Raw genomic sequence first — 25,157 nt, 5'->3', positions numbered from 1 at the left:
TGAGCTGATTTACAATTATTTCGCTTCTGAGAGATGGTAATTTTTTCTGTGTAGGTTTGATAAGGATTCTTCCACATGAAAAGTGATAAATACCATGTATTAAGAAACATATTTATTTTTTGAACTAAGATACGTAGGTTTAATTAACTGGTATAAAGAACCTAACGCTTAACCCAGGTCTGTCGGTTTGACAGGTATAGTAACATCGCTTCCAGCACCATGTGATCTTTGAAGCAAATTTCTGCTGAACCATTGGGGTCGTGGCTTTTTCATTTCCACTATTATTTTGCTCTAAAAGAGAAATTGAAATAAAATCGTTTTTTGGTCCTTAAAAGATACTATGAATTACGTATATGAATAGAATTCTTTATTGAGACAAATGACAGGTTATAGGTTAGCACATATTTATACCTAGGTTATGTTTTAAGCATAATTTCTCAATAGATTATAGCAATTACGCCCTCTTCAAAATTCTGGTCTTTTTTCTTTTGGTATGTGGCTGAATACTGAAGATTGGTCTGACATCTATACTTTACAAAACCTTGATGAGAAAACGGCCACGTTTCATAAAAAGCTAATTAGTGAAATTAGTTAGCGAGTTCAATATCGATCCCTTACTGGTAAAATTGGTTACCTCCTTTTTAACAAATAGATCGCAGGTGGTTAAATACCAGAACCATTACTCAAACCCTCTCCCTGTCTACAATGGTATACCCCAAGGTACTCTCCTACGCCTCCTCCTTTTTTCAGTCACGATCAACAGCCTCGCGAAGGAAATTCCTGACCGATGGAAATCTGTTGATGACTTAAAGATTGTTGAAAGTTGCTTCAGAAATTTAATAAGCGACCCTATGAGTATCATGATGAAACTGGAGGTGAGGCTTTGGACTTAGACATGACAGTAAACCCCTCTAAGTCCATGATAATGCCGATTTGTTTCCTCAAATCCTTACCCTCCTGAAATTTATGTGTCTTCGTTTAAATTACTTGGTGTCACAATTTCTTCAAATTGAAGGTGGGATATCCACGTTAAAGGCATCATCCATAAAGCTAATGTGTCTGATCACCCTCTTTAAGCTCCTAAATAAATATAGCGTCCCCCCTTCTCACTCCTTAAGGATGTACACGTCTTTTGTCCGCCAGCATCTTGAATATGCTTGTCCAGTTTGGCACCCTGGCATCTCTCGTGAAGAATCAGACAAAATTGAGTCAATCCAAAAAAGAGCCTTGCGAATAATTTTCAAAGAAGGCAAGGTGCCATCCTCTCTGCTCCTAAAAAAGCTAGTTTAGAAACCCTTGAGCGAAGGAGGGTGTCGTTGTGCCTCCGTTTTTCAAAAAATGCAATAATGAACCCTCGGGCAGCAAGTACTTTCCCCAAACGTCACTTCCCATCCACGATTGCCTCGAGTTGTTTCTGAGCCCATCCCAGTTTTGTCCCCCATTCGCCGCCTTCCAGTCCCCAGTCCGGTTATGTCAAACCCGTATCCAGGACTTGTGCTTAATTTTCCCACCAAGTTTCATCCCGATCCCTCCGCTCTAAGCATTTTCCAAGATTTTAGGTTCCCCCCCAACTTACCCTTCACCGGATCCGGCCGAGATTCAAAATAAGAGCTCTAAGACATGATATCCTTTAAACATCAAATTTCATTAAGATCTGATCGCTCCTTCGTAAGTTAAAAATACCTCATTTTTCTAATTTTTCAGAATCAACCCTCCCCCCAACTCCCCCAAAGAGAGCGGATCCGTTCCGGTTATGTCAATCACGTATCTAGTACTTGTGCTTATTTCCCCACCAAGTTTCATCCCGAACCCTCCACTCTAAGCGTTTTCCAAGATTTTAGGTCCTCCCTCAATTCCCCCCAATGTCACCGGATCCAGTCGGGATTGAAAATAAGAGCTTGAGACACAATATCCTTCCAAACTTCAAATCTCATTAAGATCCGATCACTCCTTCGTAAGTTAAAAATACCTCATTTTAATACTTCTTCAAATTTGGTGTCTTGTGTGTTCTTTCAAATTTGGTCTTCTTGTGGTGTCACAATTTCTTCAAATTTAAGGTGGGATATCCACGTTAAAGACATCATCCATAAAACTAATGTGTCTATCACCCTCCTTAAGCTCCCAAATAAATATAGCGTCCCCCCTTCTCACTCCTTAAGGATGTACACGTCTTTTGTCCGCCAGCATCTTGAATATGCTTGTCCAGTTTGGCACCCTGGCATCTCTCGTGAAGAATCAGACAAAATTGAGTTAATCCAAAAACGAGCCTTGCGAATAATTTTCAAAGAAGGCAAGGTGCCATATTCTCTGATCCTAAAAAAGCTAGTTTGGAAACCCTTGAGCGAAGGAGGGTGTCGTTGTGCCTCCGATTTTCAAAAAAAATGCAATAATGAGCCATCGGGCGGCAAGTATTTTCCCCAAACGTCACTCCCCATCCAAATTACGATTGCGTCGAGCTGTTTCTGAGCCCATCCCAGTTTTGTCCCCCATTCGCTGCCTTACTTCCAGATATGAAAAAACTTTTGCCCCATTCATCACAGAAAAAATAAATAAAATATCCAACTAGTATCTCCCCCCTTTTTTTGCAGTGTCTTTTTCTTACTTGTATTTTGTTCAAGTTTGACCGGTTTTTTTTTTTACTTTTTAATTAGCTTATTACAGTTTATTTATTGACTCATAATTGATTATCCATTATGATTTTTATTTTTCGTTGTTGTTTTTTGCATTGTTAGTGCAACCATGTATTATGTCGACTTCAAAGTCCGAATTCGACCCTTTGAGGGCTTGTGATAGAGATTTTTTTGAAATAAACATCTTATCTTATCTAGAGTCGATTCAGGACTAATTCCCCCTTCTTAAAAAAATTTCCTTTCTGGAAAGATTTAGTTTGTATATTATACAAAAGGATTTCTCTTTTTCCTTCCATGACCAAACCCCTTGGATTTACCCCCTCCCCCTGATAAAACAAAATCAATTGTAGAGGAAGAATTCACAAAAGAAGATTAGACCATGGTATCTGCCTTTTCCAGAAATACGATGTCATAATTAATTGCATATCAGAATCCGCCATACAGTGGTTGCTCAAGTCCAAAGATCCTAGTCCAAGCGATGGTAAAATAAGATTCAAAACCTGTGATGAATTCGACAGAATATATTTTCCCTGGGCAGAATATACATAATTTGATGTTGGGATATGGACAATAAACAAAAAAAAAATATAAAAGGGTTATTTAAATTGGGTTCCAGCCACAATGAAAAAGCACATACACATCGCTTAAATAAAATATAAGATATTTAATTTCAAAAAATGTCTATCACAAGCCCCGAAGGACGGATTTGCATTTCGGAGTCATAAAACCTCAAAAAATCATAAAAATAGCACAACAACTAAAAAACTGGCTAAAAAATGCTAAAAACAGCAAAATCAGAAAGGGAAAGCCATTCATTAGTCAAAAAAAAAGAAAAAGAAAAAAAAGAAGCAAAATGTCAGAAAGTTAAAAAGGTAAAACCTAAAACAAAACAAAAAATAGTGAGATAAAATTAGCGTTAATAAGTTTAAAAGAGAACATATAAACAAGGGGGAGGGAACAAAACAATCAAACGAACATAAAACTTGGGTACCAAAGAAAAAAAATACCAAAGAAAAAAAAGAAGGAAAACTAGCGGTTTATTTTTATCAGTAATGAAGGGGGCAGAAGTTTTTTTCATATCTGGAGGTTAAGGAACGGATGGGGGCCAAGATAGGAACGGGCTCAGGAACAGTTTGTGGAAGGCGGTGTCTGGATTGAGAGTGTTTTTAGGGGAGAATGTTTTCCATGCGAAGATTTATTAATGGATTTTTTTTTGCAAAACGGAGGCACAACGTTCCTCTCCTGTGCTCAAGAGTTCCCAGCTCGGCTTTTTTAAAAAGGCGCGAGTATGATACCTTAGCTTCTTTAACGGGTTAAGAATTAAAAAGAGTTTTATTTGATGTCTATAATATACTAGACCTATGATCGAGTCCATCAGAGAAGATTATTTATCACAATAAACCCATAAATTGGTCACCATTTAAAACAAATTTTCTATGAAAATTTACACTAAATGGAAAATAAGAGCTACAAAAAGCGTTCTTGATGCAAGAAAGAGCCATCTAGTTTCATAGACAATTGTTGTATAGGTTTCTGGGGTGACATATCCAGGCATGTCTTGATTGCCCGTTCCTTTTTTTTCGTCCAAGTTGGCAGCTAAGTCAATGGCCGTAATAGATGAGATGTTAAGGTAAAAAAAAAAAAAAAAAAAAAAAAAGAAAAAAAAAACGCCAAGTTTCAACCTGGAAATAACAAATTCTTCTAGAAACACTGGACGGATGAATAAAATATACATTAAATGGCATAATTCAAAAAGAGCATCAAGTTTCTACCTGCAATTCTTCAGCTGCTACTCTTTCCTTTTCGTTTTCATAAACTACAACAACCTCTCGTTCAACTGGCTTCAGGCCAAGCTCTTCTACCATGGCCTTCTGTATAGCTTCTGTTTCAGCCTTTATTTTTTCATAGCAGTTCCCTGGAAAAGTTAGATATGATCCGTCAAGAAGGAGAGAGAAACAGTTTTCTAAGATAAACCTGTTTTCTAAGATGTTTTCCTGTCATTTAAGTTTTTTTGTAAATTATATCATAATGTGAAATTTCAAATCTAATTTATTTGTTTATCTAAAAACCCATCCACAGTAACATAAAAAGAACAGAGCAATAAAGGAAAAGCAACGAACATTTACATTAATACAACTATGACGACAACATGTAAGTGTAAACTATATACACATAAAACAACAGAAAAAAAAACAGGAATATTGAACCACATATGACATGTTGTTTCTTTTTGTTTTCATGGAGTTTTGATATTTCGTGTTATATTTACATAACTCTTTACACATTAAAGCACCTATTAATCCGTAGTCTCCATTAAAACATATTGGTGAAATGTAAAAAGGTGGAATGGATTTTGGCTTTATATCAATTTTATAGAATATCTTTCGATAAGGTATAAAATACAAGATATAAGCCAGCACAACAGCATTTTAAATCACATTTTGATGCCTGAAATGTACAGCAGTTCACCTCAATGATAGTGTCTTTTAGACTCAAACCCAGATAAAACTAACTAATCTGCTATTTATTCAGAGAGAGATCTGAAGGTTATTGGAAATGCTGACAGGCGCATAACCGGACATCTGGAAGATTGCTTGGAATTTATGAAGCAAAAGTTTCCTAAATCAGTTATAACAGTCCAAGGAGACATCAACATTCATCATGGCCACTGGCTGAAAAGTCGTAAAACTGATGCGGAAGGCGTAGCTCCGCTGGACCTGAGTCTTGCTTATGGCTTATGAACAGCTATTATGGCTTATGAGCCTTGCTTATGAACAACTTGTTGAATTCGACATTTATATTGGCCCTCATGGACCATCCCGGCTTGATCTCTTATTAACTGATCATTTGGATACCTTTAAATGTTGAAAGCTATCCTTTTGCCACTGACCATGTGGCAGTTATAGCTCGTGGAAATCTCAAAATATCTCCACCTGTAAAGCAGGAGAGGATCATCAGGCAATATCACCGCACAGATTGGGATGGTCTGCAAAACTTATCGGCAAAGCCGTGGAGTAATTTTGTAAAAGAAACATCACATAAAGGAGCAGCAACTTTACGAAAAAGCTATTACAGAGGCCATTGAGCAATTCATCCCATCAAAAAACAGTAAAAGTCTCATCTTGAGATAGGCCTTGGTTCAATGCTGGTCGTAGAAAGGCAATAAGGGCCAGAAAGAAGGCTCACACAAAATGGCGTTTGACCGAATCCGATGAGGGCCGGACTGCTTCTATTAGCGCTCGAAACGAGTCTGATAAAGCTGCACGTCAAGTTAGAGCCGATTACAAACACAAATTAGCAGACAAACTGAAAAGTACCCCTGTAAAGTGGTGATGGAGAGGTTCAAAGAAGATCTACCACTATCGAAATCAACGTCAATTCCCTCGCTTCATGTTGAAGTCAGGCCAAGAAAAGGCCGATACTTTTGCACAATCCTTTTCAAAGGTCTCCCACATTGTGAAGACAGAGTCTCCCTTCCCCCCTTTCAGCCAAGAACAAATGCAAAAATCGCTAGCGTTAACATAACCATTAGTAAGCTATTCAGAACGCTAAGCTCCAGGACCTGACACCTGCTCTTCTCGCCTGACACCAGGTCCGAGAAGAGGACATGGTCTTCTCGCCTCTCTATATAGAAAATGATTTGCAGCGGGATCATTCGCGAAAGCCTGGAAAATTGCTCACATGGTCTCTGTTCCAAAAGCAAAGTCCGACCTTACTAATGTAGGATCGTATCGCCCAATAAGTCTGATGTTCTTCGTAGGTAAAGCTTACGAAAGCGTAATTAATAAGACCCTTTACCAATGCCTTCACCAATACCAACAACAGATGTCACATCTGTTGTTGGTATACACGCAATACGTTTTTCGCAGAAAACGGTCTACACTACACTGTCTGATTGCACAGTGTCAAGAGTGGGTTGAGCTTCTTTCTCAGAGGCACAATACTCACCTTCTCTCCTTTAACATCGCAAAAAGCCTTTGATGGTGTATGACACAAGGGACTTTTTTGTAAACTGAAAGCCTAGGGAATTGATGGTCGACTATTTGAGGTGCTGACTTTCTTCGTCAACGATCATTACACGTTGTCCTCGACGGCTCCATAAAAAAATAACCCAGTCTTATCAGGAGTACCCCAAAGGAAGTATTCTTTGGCCAACTCTTTTCTTGGTGTTCACAAATGACCTAGGGGACAACCTTGTGAAGAAACCTCACCACTTTGCGGATGACACGACAAAAACATTAATTGTGAAAGATGAAGATTCCAGCGAACTCCACAAGAAGCTTTAGGCTGATCTGGAGAGAATTGAGACGTGAGTACATGCATGGCTTGCAAGTTTTAACGCATCAGAAACGATAGAGCTCCTAATTTCTAAGGCGCTTAATACGACGGCTCATCCTAATTTCGTCTTCAAAAGAGAGGCAATAACGCCGAGTTTATCCACTGCGCCTAATTGGAGTTAATTTCTCTTCGGATCTCTCATGGACTGAGCATCTCAGTAAAATTAGATCTTGATTAAAATAGATCTCGATGAGTCTATTCAGTCACTTTTCACTTCGTGCATCAGACCTGTCTTGGAATATGAATGTCCTCTCTTCGCTGGTGCACCAAAAAGCCACATCACTCCACTCCAACAAATTCAAAATCGAGGAGTTCGTGCAGCAACCTCTGGTAACTCGAAAGCTAAAACCCCACAGTTGATCCAGGAATGCCTCGATGTGGCGTCCATATCAGTTTTATACAAGCACATGTATAACCCTCCATTAGAGGAGCCATCGAAGCTTATTGCTGATAGAGCAAAGCCCCTGCGATCAACTTGTTGAAGTACAGCACGTCAAGACTACTTTGAGCAGGGTACTCCCCGCCAAGAATATATGAAAACGAGTTTCGTCCAGCAACCGGTTGCCAAAAGAATAGATTGCCGGCAGAGGTAATCCCGGAAAATCCTTTCCATGAAGCGTTCAAGAAAAGGCATAACAAACGCCTCAGTGTGGGAAAATGAGGTAATTACCAGGACTAGCGGCAAATCATCATCTGTGACGGACCCGTGAAATCTGTAAACAAAAAAAAGAAAAAAAAAGAGTATTCAGAACAGACAGAAACACAATAGTTTGGATAACTTCTGATTTTTGCCAGTAAAAATAAAAAAAGATCGTGTATTTTTGGGACTACATGGCCAGTTTCGTTGGTATTCATTTGTTATTCTTCTTAATCGTATTTTAGTAAGAATATGCAAACGTTTTAGATTTGCTGACACTTTAACTGCCATAGCACTGAGACTAACGGTGCGTTCACATTACGCCGCATGTTACATCACGCTACCATAACGAAGGTATATATATATATATATATATATATATATATATATATATATATATATATATATACATATATAAAGGTAAAGGATATGGCATTGGACTTTACAGTCCCTACCGGCGGTGCTGATCTCCGTTTCTTGGCCCTTCAGCCAGGAAGTGCAATGGGGGGTTGGGGGCCAGCCATCCTGTGCTTTCGCACACCCTTTCTGTTTACCTTCCCCAGATTTCTCCAGGTACCCATATATATATATATATATATATATATATATATATATATATATATATATATATATATATATGTATATATATATATATATATATATATATATATATATATATATATATATATATATATATATATATATATATATATATATATATATGTATATATATATATATATATATATATATATATATATATATATATATATATATATATATATATATAATGGTATATATATATATATATATATATATATATATATATATATATATATATATATATATATATATATATATATATATATATATATATATATATATATATATATATATATATATATATATATATATATATATATATATATATAGGTAAAGGATATTGCATTGGACTTTACAGTCCCTACCGGCGGTGCTGATCTCCGTTTCTTGGCCCTTCAGCCAGGAAGTGCAATGGGGGGTTGGGGGCCAGCCATCCTGTGCTTTCGCACACCCTTACGGGGACGCCGGGGGGCACAGGGGGATATATAAATGACGATGGGGACACAGAGAATGTTCGATTAGCAACCACCATCAACAAAGCTCAAGGGCAATCATTAGAATCATGAGGTATAACTAAAAAAAAACTAAAAAAAAGGCAGAAAACTAAAACCTAAAAAAAAGACCAATTCAAAAACGAATGTATATACAGACTGGGACACCGGGACACGAATGACGACCGGGACACCGGGACACAAGGAATATCAATGACGCCCGGGACCCTCAAAGAGAATTCACAGACTGGGACACCGGGACATAAATGACGACCGGAACACATGGAATATAAATGACGACCGGGACACCGGGGGGCACACGGGGATATATAAATGACGACGGCGACACAGGGAATCGTCGATTAGCAATCACCATCAACAAAGCTCAAGGGCAATCATTAGAATCATGAGGTATAGATCTGAATACGGATTGTTTTCCCATGGACCATTATATGTTGCATGTTCAAGAGTCGGTAAACCTGACAATCTATTTATATGCACAGACAATGGGACAGCAAAGAATGTTGTATATTCGCAAGTTTTACGTAGTTAAAAACATATATATATATACTAGCTGTTGGGGTGGCGCTTCGCGCCACCCCAACACCTAGTTGGTGGGGGCGCTTCGCGCCCCCCCCCCAAGCCCCCCCGCGCGCGTAAGTCGTTACGCGCCATATTAGTTACGCGCCATTGTAGTTGTGTCCCTATGTCCCACCTGTGAATATATATATATATATATATATATATATATATATATATATATATATATATATATATATATATATATATATATATATATATATATATATATATATATATATATATATATATGTTTTTAACTACGTAAAACTTGCGAATATACAACATTCTTTGCTGTCCCATTGTCTGTGCATATAAATAGATTGTCAGGTTTACCGACTCTTGAACATGCAACATATAATGGTCCATGGGAAAACAATCCGTATTCAGATCTATACCTCATGATTCTAATGATTGCCCTTGAGCTTTGTTGATGGTGATTGCTAATCGACCATTCCCTGAGTCGCAATCGTCATTTATATATCCCCCTGTGCACCCCGGCGTCCCCTTTGTAGTTATGTCCCTGTGTCCCGGTCGTCATTTATATTCCCTGTGTCCCGGTCGTCATTTGTGTCCCGGTGTTCCAGTCTGTGATTTCTCTTTGAGTGTCCCGGGCGTCATTTATATTCCTTGTATCCCGGTGTCCCGGTCGTCATTTATATCGTTTTTTAGTTTTGTTTTTCTCCTTTATTTTTTTCCTTTTTTCTTTTTTTCTTTTTTAGTTTATTTAGATTTTTAGATTTTTTAGTTTTTTTATTAGTTTTTAGTTTTTTTGTAGTTTTTACCATTTTTTTAGTTTTTTTTTAGTGTTTATTAATATTTTTTTAGTTTTTTTTTTCTCTTATTTTTCAGTTTTTTCCTTTTTTTTAGTTTTTTCTTTTTTAGTTTTTTTTTGTTTTTTACCTTTTTTTAGTTTTTTTAGTTTTTTAGCTTTTTTAGTTTTTTTATTAGTTTTTAGTTTTTTTTTAGTTTTTGCCTTTTTTTAGTTTTTTCAGTTTTTTTTAGTTTTTAGTTTTTTACCTTTTTTTAGTTTTTTTTAGTTTTTTAGCTTTTTTAGTTTTTTTTTCTTTTTAGTTTTTTTTGTAGTTTTTACCTTTTTTAGTTTTTTTTCTTCTTTTGTATTAGTGTGAAATAATTCAGACGTCATATGCGGACAAACACGACGTCACTCGACAGACAGACAGACAGACATAACCCACAAACAACTTATTTTTATATATATTTATTCATATTTTTTTAGTTTTCTTTTTCTCTTTTATTTTTCAGTTTTTTCCTTTTTTTTAGTTTTTTTCTTTTTTAGTTTTTAGTTTTTTTTAGTTTTTTACCTTTTTTTAGTTTTTTTTAGTTTTTTTATTTTTTTAGCTTTTTTAGTTTTTTTATTAGTTTTTATTTTTTTTGTAGTTTTTGCCTTTTTTTATTTTTTTCAGTTTTTTTTTAGTTATTTGTTTTTTACCTTTTTTTAGTTTTTTAGCTTTTTTAGTTTTTTTTTCTTTTTAGTTTTTTTGTAGTTTTTACCTTTTTTAGTTTTTTTCTTCTTTTGTATTAGTGTGAAATAATTCAGACGTCATATGCGAACAAACATGACGTCACCTGATCCATCCACAGATCCACACACAGACAACTTATTTTTATATATATAGATATATATCTATCTATATTCACAGGTGGGACATAGGGACACAACTACAATGGCGCGTAACGACTTACGCGCGCGGGGGGGCTTGGGGGGGGGGGCGAAGCGCCCCCACCAACTAGGTGTTGGGGTGGCGCGAAGCGCCACCCCAACAGCTAGTATATATATATATATATATACATATATATATATATATATATATGGGTACCTGGAGAAATCTGGGGTGGCGCGAAGCGCCACCGGGTGTGCGAAAGCACAGGATGGCTGGCCCCCAACCCCCCATTGCACTTCCTGGCTGAAGGGCCAAGAAACGGAGATCAGCAGCGCCGGTAGGGACTGTAAAGTCGAATGCCATATCCTTTACCTTTATATATATATATATATATATATATATATATGTTTTTTGATCCTTTTTCAATGAATACACCAAAACATAATTTTTTTTTTCTGAAGCTGCCAAGCATTGTTCCAGCAGAGAAATTTCCCATGCAGCAAGGATTTTTTAATTGCGATCCTGAGTAACTGAGTACTGAGTAACAGAGGGTCCTGGCACTCGGCACGCGACAGTCTCATATGGATTCTTACTGTCATTTGTCTTCTACTTGCAGACAATTTAAGCCTTTACTTGATGTCATGCCGTCATGATGGGCCTTAAATTAGAAGTAGTGCCTTTGTAAAGCTATACTTTTGCCTCGGCTTGAATTTTGTCATTATGAAAGACATATCGCCGAACATTTGTTTCTTTTAATTGTTCAGAGGGTGGGACTAAAACTTCTTCTTTTTGCCTCGGCTTATCTTTTGTCATTATGTAAGACATATCGCCGAACCTTGGTTTCTTTAAATTGTTCAGGTGGTGGGACAGAATCTTCTTTTTCTTCCAACAATTTATTTCGTCCAGGTTTTTGATTTTCAAAGGTATGGTAGGTATTGATGGCCTTATCCATGTCAAAATCCAAAACCTAATAATCATCAATATCGTTTTCAATTTGTTTAGTTCATTTTACTTCGACTTGTCTTTTCTCGTTATGAAATACATATCGCCAAACCTTCGTTTTTCTTTAACACAGACATGGTAGGAATTCATGATCTTATCCATGTCAAAATCCCGAACCCAGTCATCATCGCTATCATTTTCAATTTTAACACGTTTTGATTCTCGCTCTCCAGGTTGACTTTCATTGACTCGCTCACATGTTTGGTGTCGCATGTTTTCTAACTGCGTGTGTCTGTTCTTGATTTTCATTTTGCCACGCCGCTGCTATTCTTCCAACCGCGTGTGTATTTGTTCTTCATTTTCATTTTTGACTCGCTCACATGCTCGGTGTCACATGATTTCTAACCGAGCGTGTCTTTGCTCTTCATTTTCATTTTGACACGCCGCCGCTTTTCTTCTAACCGCGTGCGTCTTAGCTCTTCATCTCCATTTTTGACTTGCTCAATTGCTCAGTGTCGCATGTCTTCTAACCGAGTGTTTATTTACTCTTTATTTCATTTTTGACAGGCTCTAATTGTTGTTTTCGCAAATATTCTAACCGCCCGTATCTTTGCTCATCATTTTCCTTTTTGACACATTTTTGTATTTTGATTACTTCAGACAATTTAGCAATGGCATTCGCTTTATCTGCCCATATTAGTGTTGCTTGTCGCAATTTATGGTCCAGGTTGTCAATTTTCACATCTTATCACGTTTGATAGTTCAGGTGTTGGTTCCAAAGAATCAGCATTTATAGAAACTGCAACTGCAAATTTTCGTTTTTTTGGGCCTTCCAACAGACATTATGTTATGTAAATAATTGATGTGTTGGAAACTCAGCAATCTTATTTATGCTATGCATGCCATCATATAAGAAAATGCTTATATGCTGTTATAAGAACTGCTTATACGATGCAATAACATAGAACATGACATCATTTCCAAAAAAACAAAATTAAGGCTCATAACGAATTTTCTCAGACTTCTGACCTATCTAGATTGTTGTTTTTATGAGAGAATATCCAAAGAACCAAAATTAAGACTCTTAAGGAATTTTCTCAGACTTCTGAACTATCTATATCTTTTTTTTATTCGAGAATATCCCAAGGTACCAATCTCCCCCCAAAAACATGAACCCGTTTTCGACAAAAAATACACAATTATTACTCATTTATAAAGATAGCATAAATAATTTATGCGTTGGAAACTCAACAATCTTATTTATGCATGACATCATGTAAGAAAACTCTTATACGTGTCATAAGAAATACTTATATGATGTACTAACATAGTGCATGACACCATTCGCAAAAACCGAAATTTAAGGCTCTTAACAAATTTTCTCAGACTTCTGACCTATCTAGATCGTTTTTTTTAAAGCGGGAATATCCCAAGATACTAATTTTCTCAAAAAATATGGAGCCGTTTTCGAGAATATACATAAATATACACACAATTTTAAAATTTAACAAAATTTTTGGCTGCACGATATAAGTTCTTTTTTTAGTTTTTATTTTCATATTTAAAATTGTTCAAGAACCTTCCTTATGGATTAGGTGAAAAATATATTAAGAGAACTGTTTGAACATCCAAACTTGTTATAGGTTATACTGAATAGATGTGATATATTTAGAATTACATAATTGTTTTTTTTTTCGTTTTTTCTTTTTTATGAACGATGGCACAGTGAGCACAACTTACTTAGTCTTAACCAAATATTTATGAATATTTTTCTTTTTATGATTTACATTAGGGTCCTCTTGGTGCAATAGCTTGTGGCTGTTTGACTTATGACTTAAGTTTCAAACTGATCAAAGACAAAGAGTTTTGAAAAAGTTTCAACAAAATGACTATTTCAAAATTTGGTGAGATGTCGCCCTCTATCACCTTTGACTTAAAAAAAGAATAGAACTTTCAATTACCAATTGAATGCCCCCCCCCCACACGAGTTTTTACAGCCACCTTAGCCAAAAGAAATGGTCAGAGGTAAAAGAATAAATTTTCAATAATACATCAAAGGCACATGTCTCTTTAATTAGGTGGTACTATGTGCTACCTTTGAAAGTGTACTCTGAGAAAATATTTATAAACATATTTTTGCACTGCTTTCCTTAAAGTGTATATTACAATACAATAGCAATATGATACTCTTGTGCCATGTGGTTTCCTAGTACTAACGCTGAAAAATTTAGAGATTATGCAAGAATCAAGCCGTAGACTCTTATTGTCTAAGGGTATAAATATAAAGAGGAAAACAAATGAAATATTTTATTTGATATGTTCTTTAATTATATTTACCATGAGAAGTTGCTAAATCATTTTAGCTAAGAATGTAAATATGCTACAAGGGAAACATAAGTTACATACCACAAAGGCAGTCAGCTTCATGATGGTGGCCACATGTTCTACATGTTACAAGGTTGTATTTGGGTTTGTACATCTTCCAGTGCCAATTTTCAGCCCCCATTTTTATTGACCTTCTTCTGTAAATGCTAACCCTTTTTGTGGGCACTGCATTCAAAAATCCATCAAATAACTCTTTTATGTCAAATTCTTTTCTCTGAGTTCTATATTCATTTCCCAAAACGTTCAAAGCTGGAAATAAAAGTAAATCTTTAGTGAATAGCTCACAAGTTCATCAGTATAACTAACATCAGTACATAGAGGGACTATGATCCTTTCTTTGTTTAAAGAAAAGCTGTTCATCCCCCCCCCCCAAAATGTCCATCATGAGCAAAATTTGTATTTTGGAGCCCAAAGTAAGAAAAAAGATAAAAAAAAACAGCAACAGCAAAAAAAAAGAGAAAAAAAGGAATCAATTAAAAAGAAGTTACAGTAAAATAATTGGCATAGGAAATACACAAGGGTTCAAAACAAAATTATTATACAACTGGCTAAAGAATGCATTAACACATAGCACCACTAAATGAATGTTGAATAACTTAGGCCAGGACATCATGTGATAAAATTGGATAAAAGAAAAAGCCAAGCCTTTCTTTATAAATCCCTGACTCTTAGGCAACCTTTAGGGTCAGATCAGTTCAACTCAGCCAAGGACACTGCATGAATAGGCAAAAAATAAATTCAAGACCAAGATTATGCTATCACCAGCTGAAATTTCATAGCAGCTATAGGGGAGCATGAGAAGGAAATTGAAATTTATATATACACTGAAATAATGCTACCAATTGAAATAATACATAAACCATGTATAATTTCCTTATTCATTGTGAAATATCTACTTTGTTTTTGTAATATGATAAGCCTAGGGAATATATTATTTATGGTCCCAACCAATACCCTAATAACCAATTTGACTAATTCGTGTTTGTTGTATTTCTGTTTACTGTGAAGTTTATTTTTACATTTTTTATATACCATAGTTATCAGAAGTGTTGCCTTTTCTCTGTTATTTTGTAATGAGAAAGGCCCATGAAACATATATTAAACATATATAATATATATAACAAACATATATTGTTTTGTTGTCTGTATATTTCTATTATTTTTGTTAAAAGACAAGCCTGTGGCTACTTTGTCTTTGTTAAAAATAAATAAAATATGAACATGCCACTCAATATACCTTCTGGCACACTTTGCAAAAATACCAATTGCTTTGCTAGCAAAAGTTCCACAAGCTCCTCCCTCACGTTTTTGGAGTGGCGGGGGGGAGGATTCGTACTGTTATATCTGGCCTCATCAGGGAAAGGGGGGCTAACAATGCATTTGCAAGGACATCAATTAGTAAATCTGAAAGATTATTATAAGGTGCATCAAGGGGCATGTTCATCTTTTTTTGCTAACAAATTAATAAAGGAAACTAAAAATTTACTCCTAAATAATACAAAGAAAGACATAAAAAAGATCTGACGACAAAGAATAAATTAGGCTGTGAGACGAAATAGATAAGAGCCTGAAGTAAATAAATTATTCCCTACCTGACAGCAAAATTGTCCTACTCTGAGAAAAACATGATCAAATATTTTCAATGCCCTGTAGTCCATTAATAAAATTGTATCAGCTCAATTTTATCCTTGGCCTTTAATGACAGAGAAAACAATAAAGAGAATCTTGCATGAAGATTCCCCAACAAAAGAGTTGGACAGTTATATTCCTCATTCAACATTCTTTCTCAATATAAAAGTTGCTACCATGACCCAGTCACTGTCCTCATCCCTCTAATGGAGCCAGACCTAGCCCTAGGCTATGCACAAACTTCCAAAGAAAGTGCTGTAATATACCATAATAAATAGAATAATATGCTATAACACTATAATTTGCGACAATCTTTACTTCTGCCATTTTAGTCTATCTTTTCAACTGTTTCTCTGAAATACATTCATCCAACTGTTCTTATTCTTCCCTGCTGATGTGCTATTATACAGTGTTGAAACAATAAAATTTTGCTTTACATACAGACCAAGCCCTAGGCTATATAAAAACTTCCAAAGAAACCACTATAATATATATAATTTCCAGTTCCAAAAATTGTAGGGAAGTATATGGACTAACAACAAGTCCTTTCACCTCTTTGACTCTTCTTCAGAAAAACTAGCCACCGGAAGCACTATTTTCCTCCAGTCAGCAAACAATGAATACATGCAATTACATACAATAATACACTGTTATTGAATGTGGGAAGTGCGAGTACCTGAGCTTCCTGTCCCCAGGAATTTAAGGCCACTAGGCCAGCCGGTACCAATATGGCTCTTCCTACTCATTCCTGCTCTCTTCTGCACAATCAAAAACTATAGATAAATCAAATCCTTTGAAAATTGACTTCTTCAAGCTTCAATCGTTACTAAACAATATTTCTCTTCTTTATGATATCAACTGATGCCTTAAATGTCTTACAATCAATATCCCAGGACAAGTTAGAATCCAGGATAGCTGTATAAGTATTTGGAATCTTAGCCAAGGAGCAGAAACAGAGCAATAGTCTTCTCACTTTGAGCCTGGCAATCAAATAATATATGCTGGATTGTTTTATCTGCTGAAAAACAGACTCGGCATAAAGGGGAATGATGTAGCTTCCAATTAAATAACAAGCTATTTAGAAGTGGGGCACCTGATTTCAGCTGTTAATATAGCACCATATTTAATATTGTATGAAATGGAAATTAATTTACCGTGATTAACATTGGATCTTTGCCTGATAATATCTCGTGAATTGAGGTCAGAGGAAGGACAAGGAATTAAAATGGAAGCCTTTGCTGCTACAGAATCAGCCATATCATTATAATTGATGCCTTTATGACTTGAAACATGTAGAAAATAAACCTCACTTCCTTTGATCTTAAGATTAAGAAGCTGTCTTCTAATATTATACAAATCCTTGTCATTGGCAATTCTATGGATCAATGGTAATGCTGATCAAACAGTTTGTGGTAACGAACTGTAGTAAGGAGCGACCCGGCTCAATAGTAACCAAAACTCTAAAGAATTGAATTTTGATATCAATAGCTACATCAAAAGAATCGCATTTTAATGCTGATTTTAAATATATAAGTTTCATCAAGTTTAGTCCTACCCATCAAAAGTTACGAGCCTGAGAAAATTTGCCTTATTTATGAAAATAGGGGGAAACACCCCCTAAAAGTCGTAGGATCTTAACGAAAATGACACCATCAGATTCAGCGTATCAGAGAACCCTACTGTAGAAGTTTCAAGCTCCTATCTACAAAAATGTGGAATTTTTATTTTTTGCCAGAAGACAAATCACGGGTGCGTGTTTATTTGTTTTTTTTTTTTTTTTTTTTCCCAGGGGTCATCGTATCGACCAAGTGGTCCTAGAATGTCGCAAGAGGGCTCATTCTAACGGAAATGAAAAGTTCTAGTGCCCTTTTTAAGTGACCAAAAAATTTGGAGGGCATCTAGGCCCCCTCCCACGCTCATTTTTTTCCCAAAGTCAACGGATCAAAATTTTGAGATTGCCATTTTGTTCAGCATAGTCGAAAACCATAATAACTATGTCTTTGGGGATGACTTACTCCCCCACAATCCCTGGGGGAGGGGCTGCAAGTTAAAAACTTTGACCAGTGTTTACATATAGTAATGGTTATTGGGAAGTGTACAGACGTTTTCAGGGGGATTTTATTTTGTTTGGGTGTGGGGCTGAGGAGAGGGGGCTATGTTGGAGGATCTTTCCGTGGAGGAATCTGTAATGGGGGAAGAAAAATTCATTGAAAAGGGCGCAGGATTCTCTAGCGTTACTATAAGAAAACAATGAAAAATAAACATGAAAACGTTTTTTCAAATGAAAGGAAGAAGTAGCATTGAAACTTAAAACGAACAGAGATTATTACGCATATGAGGGGTTCTAAAAATACTTTAGCATAAAGAGCGAGGTATTTAGGAGGAGATAAATACCTTGCTCTTTATGCTAAAGTATTTTTAGTAATTTCAACTATTTATTCTATGGCCTTTCTGATTCAGGCGTCATTCTTAAAGAATTGGGACAAAACTTACGATTTAGTGTAAAGAGCGAGGTATTAACGAGGGTACAAACCCCCTCGTATACATAATAAAAATATAAGGTTATGAAAGTTTGTTACGTAAGTTAATTCTTAAGTTACGCATATTTTTTACTAATAAAAACGTTCGTTAAAATTAAAATTTCTAGTTACCTTTTTAAGTAACCGAAAAATTACAGGGCAACTAGGCCTCCTTCCTCACCCCTTATTTCTCAAAATCATCTGATCAAAACTAAGAGAAAGCCATTGAGCCAAAAAAAGGAATTAATATGCAAATTTCATTTTAATAATTTATGTGCGGAGAGCCAAAACCAAACATGCATTAATTCAAAAACATTCAGAAATTAAATAAAAAAAACTAATTTTTTTAGCTGAAAGTAAGGAGCGACATTAAAACTTAAAACGAACAGAAATTACTCAGTATATGAAATGGGTTGTCCCCTCCACAATCCCTCGCTCTTTATGCTAAAGTTTGACTTTTTGCCACAATTCTACTTTTAAAAACAATTAAAAGCTTTAGCGTAAAGAGCGAGGGATTGTGGAGGGGACAACCCATTTCATATACGGAGTAATTTCTGTTCGTTTTAAGTTTTAATGTCGCTCCTTACTTTCAGCTAAAAAAATTAGTTTTTTTTATTTAATTTGGAGTCAGAGGGACAGAGTATATTTTCAGATTCCATGTTATAATTATAAGTGCATCCAAGGCCACACAAATGACACATAATTCAGCAGACAAGATAGAAGATCCCCAATGGGAGAGGAGAATTGATGTTCAAATTCAGGAATGGGATACATGCTCCTGCTCCAGCTCTTTCCCTCTGGACAGATCCATCTGTACATATTTTTCTATAGTTAGGGTACGCCTTTGAGATCTGTTCAGCCAAAATAGTCCAGATCTCATAATTAGGAATCAAGTCTTTACTAATAGAGATAAGTTCTACTTGACAACCTGGTGGACTCATTTCCCATGGAGGGGGACTCAGTAAAGAGATATGCATAAGGAGAGTGTTGATTCCAGTTTGGGACCTCTGGTTGAAATTGATTCCATGGTGAATGGGCATTGGGACGGGCTGACATCCCAGCAAAGGTATGTGAATATACAGCATGCTTGGTTCCATAAGCCTGGATTTGTGAGAAATATTTAATCCTTAGACTGGATGCTCTTTCACTTAGGGACGCCAATCCCAACAGTATTTTAAACTTTGACAGAGGAGTATACTTAGGCACACCCAAAGCTATTCAAATAGCAGAATTTTGTAAAGATTCAAGGATTTTGAATGAGAATGGAGGGCGAGTTGAAAAAATTTGAATCCCATATTCTATATTTGAACAAATATATAATTTGTAAAAATCCGAATAAATTTTAGGTGACACTCCCACTTAATTCCAGCAAGTCTCTTTCGAATACAAAGTCTCTGAATAATCAGAGATTTCAAAGAATTAATATGTTCATGCCACTGCATTTTAGAATCCATAAATAAGCCAAGTAACTTCACTGAATTGCAACATGGAATCTCCCTTCAGAAAATTGTTAGTGGACTAGGAGGATCTGTAGTACCATTAGTAAGTATAATGGCTTTAGTTTTACTAATTGAGATTGGGAAGCCAAATGCTAAAGAGAATCTCTGGACTAATCTTATATCCTGTTGAATAAGACTTTGAAGAAGGCCAATATCCCTTCCTGACTTCCAAATAATCAAATCATCTGCATAAAGGCCAAATGATGCATGAGATACTTGAAATTCAGAAACATACAAGTTGAATAGAAGAGGGCTCAATATTGCACCTTGAGGAAGACCTCTCATAATGGAACATAATTCACCTCTAGACTGGTTTACTTGAACATAAAAATAGAAAGGACTTCATAGAACTTATAAAAGAATAAGGGAAGTCAAGATTAATTAAGAGTTCCAACAATTTATTGTGAACTACATTCCATAGGCATCCCACCAGTCAAACAGAACAGCCATTGTGACATGTCTTATTTTAAGAGTGTTACAAACATGAATTTCTAGATGGGTAATGTTGTCTAAAGAGTTATGTCCTTTTCTGAAACCTGTTTGTTAACTAGGAAAGAAATTGTTGACTTCAGCAAACCACTCAATTCTTGATAGGACAAGCCTTTCCAGAACTTTACTAAAGGCAGTGATGGTAAGACTTGAGATCCCTAGATAAGTAAGAAGGTTTTAAAGCTGGAAATACCTGAGGAATCTTCCAAGCATCTGGGAACTTTTGGCTTGACCAAATAAGATTATAAAGGCTTAAGAGGGCTGTATGAACCACCTTTGGGGACTCAAGAATCCACTTCATATAAATACCATCATGACCTGGGGAAGACTTGATATTAAGAGAATTAAGTGCTACACAGAATTCGTCTTGGGAAAAAGGTTTCATCAGAGTGTCTTTATATGAACAGGTAAGAGGAAGATTGCAAAAAGGAGGTTGGATCAAATGAAAATCAGAGCAAACATTTTTAAAGATATTAGTAAACAAATCTGCCTTCTTTTTATCTGACAGGGTGGGCCAAAATTTTCAATTTTATCCTTCTATTTTCTAGAAGGACAAAATGTTTATACTACTTTGATTGAGTCTTCATTTTGTTCTTGAATATTACTGGTTGCAGACAGTTGCTTAATTACTACAGACCTAGCCCTAGGCTATATACAAACTTCCAAAGAAACCACTATAATATACTATAATGTATATAATTTACAGGGTGAACCAAAAGTCAATGACCCTTTTTATTTTTCAATGTCTTTTTTATTTTCTTAATCTTTTTATTTTTTCCAGATCCTAGAAATTAATTATGGAGAAATTCAGTACCATACAACATACAAAAATTGTAAAATTTTGCAATCATAATCAAGGCTCAATAGTTCAAAAATTATTTAAAATTGAAATGGCTCAGCAACTTTTGGCCCACCCTTGAATAACTGCAGCATACATATAGCAAGCATTGTCAATAAACGTTTTAGATAGGTCTGTCCTCTTCTTAGCAGTTTCAGGGTAGTAAACAACAGCAAGTATAAGACATGAAAATTGTCTAGAGAGAGAGAGAGTTCAGCCCAAATCACTTCATGACAATTGTCCATAGGTTGGCTTAACAGCTTGCACTGTATGTCCTGCTGAATGTACATGCTGACACCTCCACTTCAGTGCTGCAAGTCTCAATTGCACCTTGTATTGAAAAAATTGTAGAACTGTTTATTAGGGCCCAACCACTACATTGGCCAGCCAATATGGTGGTCAGTGTCACTATTGGATATTGGAATAAAATATCAGATATTGGCCAATTGTGATAATTTTCCTTTTTTTATGTACAACCTATGCAGAAGATGGCACCAGATTTCCTCAGGTAAGTTTGCTTGTCCAGTCCTTGGGGGCAGAGCCACCAGCCAAGTCTGACCATCTTGGAGTGAGTAACAGAGGTAGGCTAAGTCAAACAAAGTAAAAATATATTTGTTGTCACTACACAAATGGTGCAGTAATGTTTGAAATGTCTGGTGAGCTCAAGAGTATATAACCAGAGAAGTTGTCCTAGCTTTTCTCCTAGATCCCAGGTACAAGCACTGACCCATAAAGCAAGAGTCATTCAGTAAAAAGGTGGCTACAAGACATAAACACAGAGTCATAAATGAAAAGAAACAAGATTAGGTACTGCAACAGAAGATGAGAAAAACCAAACAAAGGAGAGTAGGCACAGCAAGTTTGATTGACTGCCTGTTTTGTAATGCAGGCAATCCAGATATGAAGCCAGAACTTTGCTCTATTTTTAATGCCTTTATATTTGGGGACATCTTTCCAAATGGAACTACAAGTTTTTAAATGAACTTGGACACAAGGAACAGCAGAAGCTTCTCCTTGTTTTAAACATGCAATGATTTGAAGATAATATGTGTTTAACAGGAAGTGAGCATTTGGTAAATAATCACTAGTGCACAGCAAGCTGAACAGGATTTGAATATTTGAGAGGAGAGGAGCAAGGGTAGAAATTTATAATGGAAGGTCAATTTTTCTCCATTCACTTTTATAACACCACTTCTTATCAAGCTTGCTGCCAGTTATAGGCAACCAGGAATGTGAAAAAGAAATGGAGATGCTTAAGGATATCAGGAAATGGTTGTAATCATGCTCATCCTTGTCCACATGTACATCCAAGGAAGACACTGTAGCAGAGCATACACAATCATCAATGTTTTGCAGACTTCCACTGTTATGAATATATATATATATATATATATATATATATATATATATATATATATATATATATATATATATATATATATATATATATATATATATATATATATATATATATATATATATATATATATATATATATAGGACAAAAGAGGAACCAGCTGGTAAAGAAAATAAGTTCAGCATGGCTTGACTTATTGCATAAATAACAGTTGGAGTCATCCATTAGAACCCAACTGTATCCATGAATTTCAATATTTTTGATCATATTTTGACTGCTGATGGACAAGCACACAGTCACATATTTTGTTAGAGAAGACCCTGAATTCTGGTTATTAGGAAGGTAAACATTCACCAATACATGATGACTAATTCTAGCAGTCAAAAAAATCATCAGCCAAGTGGTACAATAAAGGAGTGAGGGGCAAGGATTGTTTAACTAGACAAGAAAGTCCATCTGAGGGTCTCTCTCTGATTTTATGAGTGTTGTTGTATAAACAATGTGATTGTCACATCTACAGAGCAAACTGATACTGACTTATGGTAGAAGATGCTCTTGGAGAAATAATACATCAAAATTGTTTAATCTTTGGATAATTGAATGATCTCTGTCCTTTGTGCCATTGATTTTGAATGAACATATGGTTAAGTCAACACTGGCAGTCGTTTCTTTGCCTTTTGGCTCTTTTTGAGAACATTCTGAATGACACAACACTTAAGATTGAAAGCAAAATGAACATCCCCAGTTAGCACACTTTGGGATGCCTGGCAGGGAGTGTCTTTTGTAGACACATGTGAACCAGTACATCTAGGACATTTTTTAGCTTGGTTGCATTTTGCTGCTAGGTGATATGGTTATTGACACTTGCAACAGCAACAAGGAGGCCATATATATTCAAAAAAATGGAATATTTCATATCCAATTTAGAAACCCAACTGGCAAGCACTAGAGAGCACACTAGCATCCTGGAAAGACACTATATGCATCCAAGTTAAGGCTGTTGAGAATGAATAAGACTTAGGGGTGATCATTGACAGGAAGTTTAAGTTCCATGAGCACACTATGCAACAAGTTGCTAAGGCCAACAGAGCCTTGGGACTAATTCATCAAACCATATCATCATGCCATCCTCTGATAATAAGAAAATTATATAATGCTCTTGTAAGACCACATTTGGAGTTTGGCTGCCCTGTTACAAATCCTCAATATAAGGGAGATTTGGCAGCCATAGAGAGCATACAGAGAAGAGCAACTAAGCTTTGTGCCCCACACCAACAGCTTCTCTACCCTGAATGTCTGCATTGCCTGAAGATACCCATATTGGTTTACTGGCAGCAAAGAGGAGATGTCATATTTGTCAAGAAATGTACCAAAATGACATGGCTAACTCCATTTCTACTCTCTCCCTTGCCACTATGACACAAGGCAACTCAATGAAGCTGCAACAGGAGCCCTCAAGACACAGAGAGAGGACAAATTTTTTCTCAGTAAATGCTGTCTCAACTTGGAACAGGCTTTCTAACGAGACTGTCACTGGTGAATTGATTAAATCTTTCAAAAATGCAGTCAATTTGGAGTGGAGTAATGCAGAATGGAAGTACCAGTGGGACACCACACCCTATCAAACTCACTAATTGTGTCACCTCATCAATTCAGCAGCAAGATGTTTTACAGGAGGATGCAGTCCACCTTATCTTGCTGTAAATGCAATTTAAGGTAATTAAAAGTCTTTGTGTTATGAATGTGAAACCTCGCAAAATAGATCTTCTGCTTAAATGAAGTAGCCTAGGCCACAAGAAAACTGCTTCCAGCATCACAGCTTTACTTAATCCCAATTTACAACGTTTCAAGGATCTGCAAATAAATTCAATAACTTTAGGAAAAACCAGTTTATACAGCTTAAAATTCTACTCAAACAATAGAAACTGCATTTTCAGAAATAAAACCAGATATAAGGTAAAATGTTGTATAGTCAAAATTTACTAGTCAAGTAGGCAAATTTAAAAAGACTTATACATCAGCACAGGGTTGACACGGAAGCTTGGCAATACCTTCATAGAGTATATTTTTGGCCCAGAATTCATTCCTGAAAATTTCATTTTTCTAACCTAACCCCTTTCCAAGATAGAAAATAGTAGCTAAATTAAAATTTTATCTAATATGACAAAGGGTTTTGCAAGCTCCAAAAATAGACCACTCAAAAAAGCATAAAATAGTAGCCTAGGCAAAATTAGGCTACTCATCCCGAAATTTAGATTTCTTGAAGAGCAGTATATTTCCCTGGGATAGCCTACCTGGAACAGAAAATATGTCTTGAGAAAATTTTTTTAGAATGTCACTAATAATTTTCTCCAGGCTGAAATAAAATCTTCCAACATAATTCATTTTCTTAGTAGTCAGTGCCTCATGAAAAATATTTGAGCCTTGTGCCATAAAATACAACTGAAATCACTTGGAATTAATTTTTCTAAATGCAAACTTTTACTAAGAATAGGAAAACCGTGATCAAAAATTAAAGCAGAACTACAATAAAGAAGATTTTTATTTGTAGGTTTTGCTTTTTATTTTATTATTTTCGTTTCATATTTTCTTGTTTTA

General features: G+C 35.7%; 1 protein-coding gene across 1 annotated transcript; it reads right to left on the bottom strand.

Moving 5' to 3' along the window:
* Window positions 1-97: 97 nt before the first annotated feature.
* On the bottom strand, window positions 98-25,011 carry LOC136034354 (large ribosomal subunit protein bL32m-like). The gene is made up of 4 exons (XM_065715486.1): window positions 24,854-25,011; window positions 14,250-14,477; window positions 4,403-4,545; window positions 98-291 (listed from the first exon to the last, which is right to left on the bottom strand). Exons 1-4 carry the CDS (start codon window positions 24,990-24,992, stop codon window positions 169-171), a joined length of 633 nt encoding a protein of 210 aa, XP_065571558.1. The 5' UTR covers window positions 24,993-25,011; the 3' UTR covers window positions 98-168.
* Between the last annotated feature and the right edge of the window lie 146 nt (window positions 25,012-25,157).

The sequence above is a fragment of the Artemia franciscana genome, chromosome 13, assembly GCF_032884065.1.
Source record: "Artemia franciscana chromosome 13, ASM3288406v1, whole genome shotgun sequence".
Lineage (NCBI taxonomy): Eukaryota > Metazoa > Arthropoda > Branchiopoda > Anostraca > Artemiidae > Artemia > Artemia franciscana.
The sequence above is the reverse complement of the archived record's forward strand: the minus strand, read 5'-3'. Positions and strand labels throughout refer to the sequence as shown.

Bases quoted from the DNA above. Each gene is read 5' to 3' on its own strand.
- LOC136034354 (XM_065715486.1), bottom strand. From the start codon at position 24,992: ATGGCACAAGGCTCAAATATTTTTCATGAGGCACTGACTACTAAGAAA. The intron at 4,546-14,249 runs GTATGTAACTTA...TAACTTTTCCAG, and splicing joins TGAAGCTGACTGCCTTTGTG to GGAACTGCTATGAAAAAATA. The intron at 292-4,402 runs GTAGAAACTTGA...TTTCTCTTTTAG, and splicing joins TAGCAGCTGAAGAATTGCAG to AGCAAAATAATAGTGGAAAT.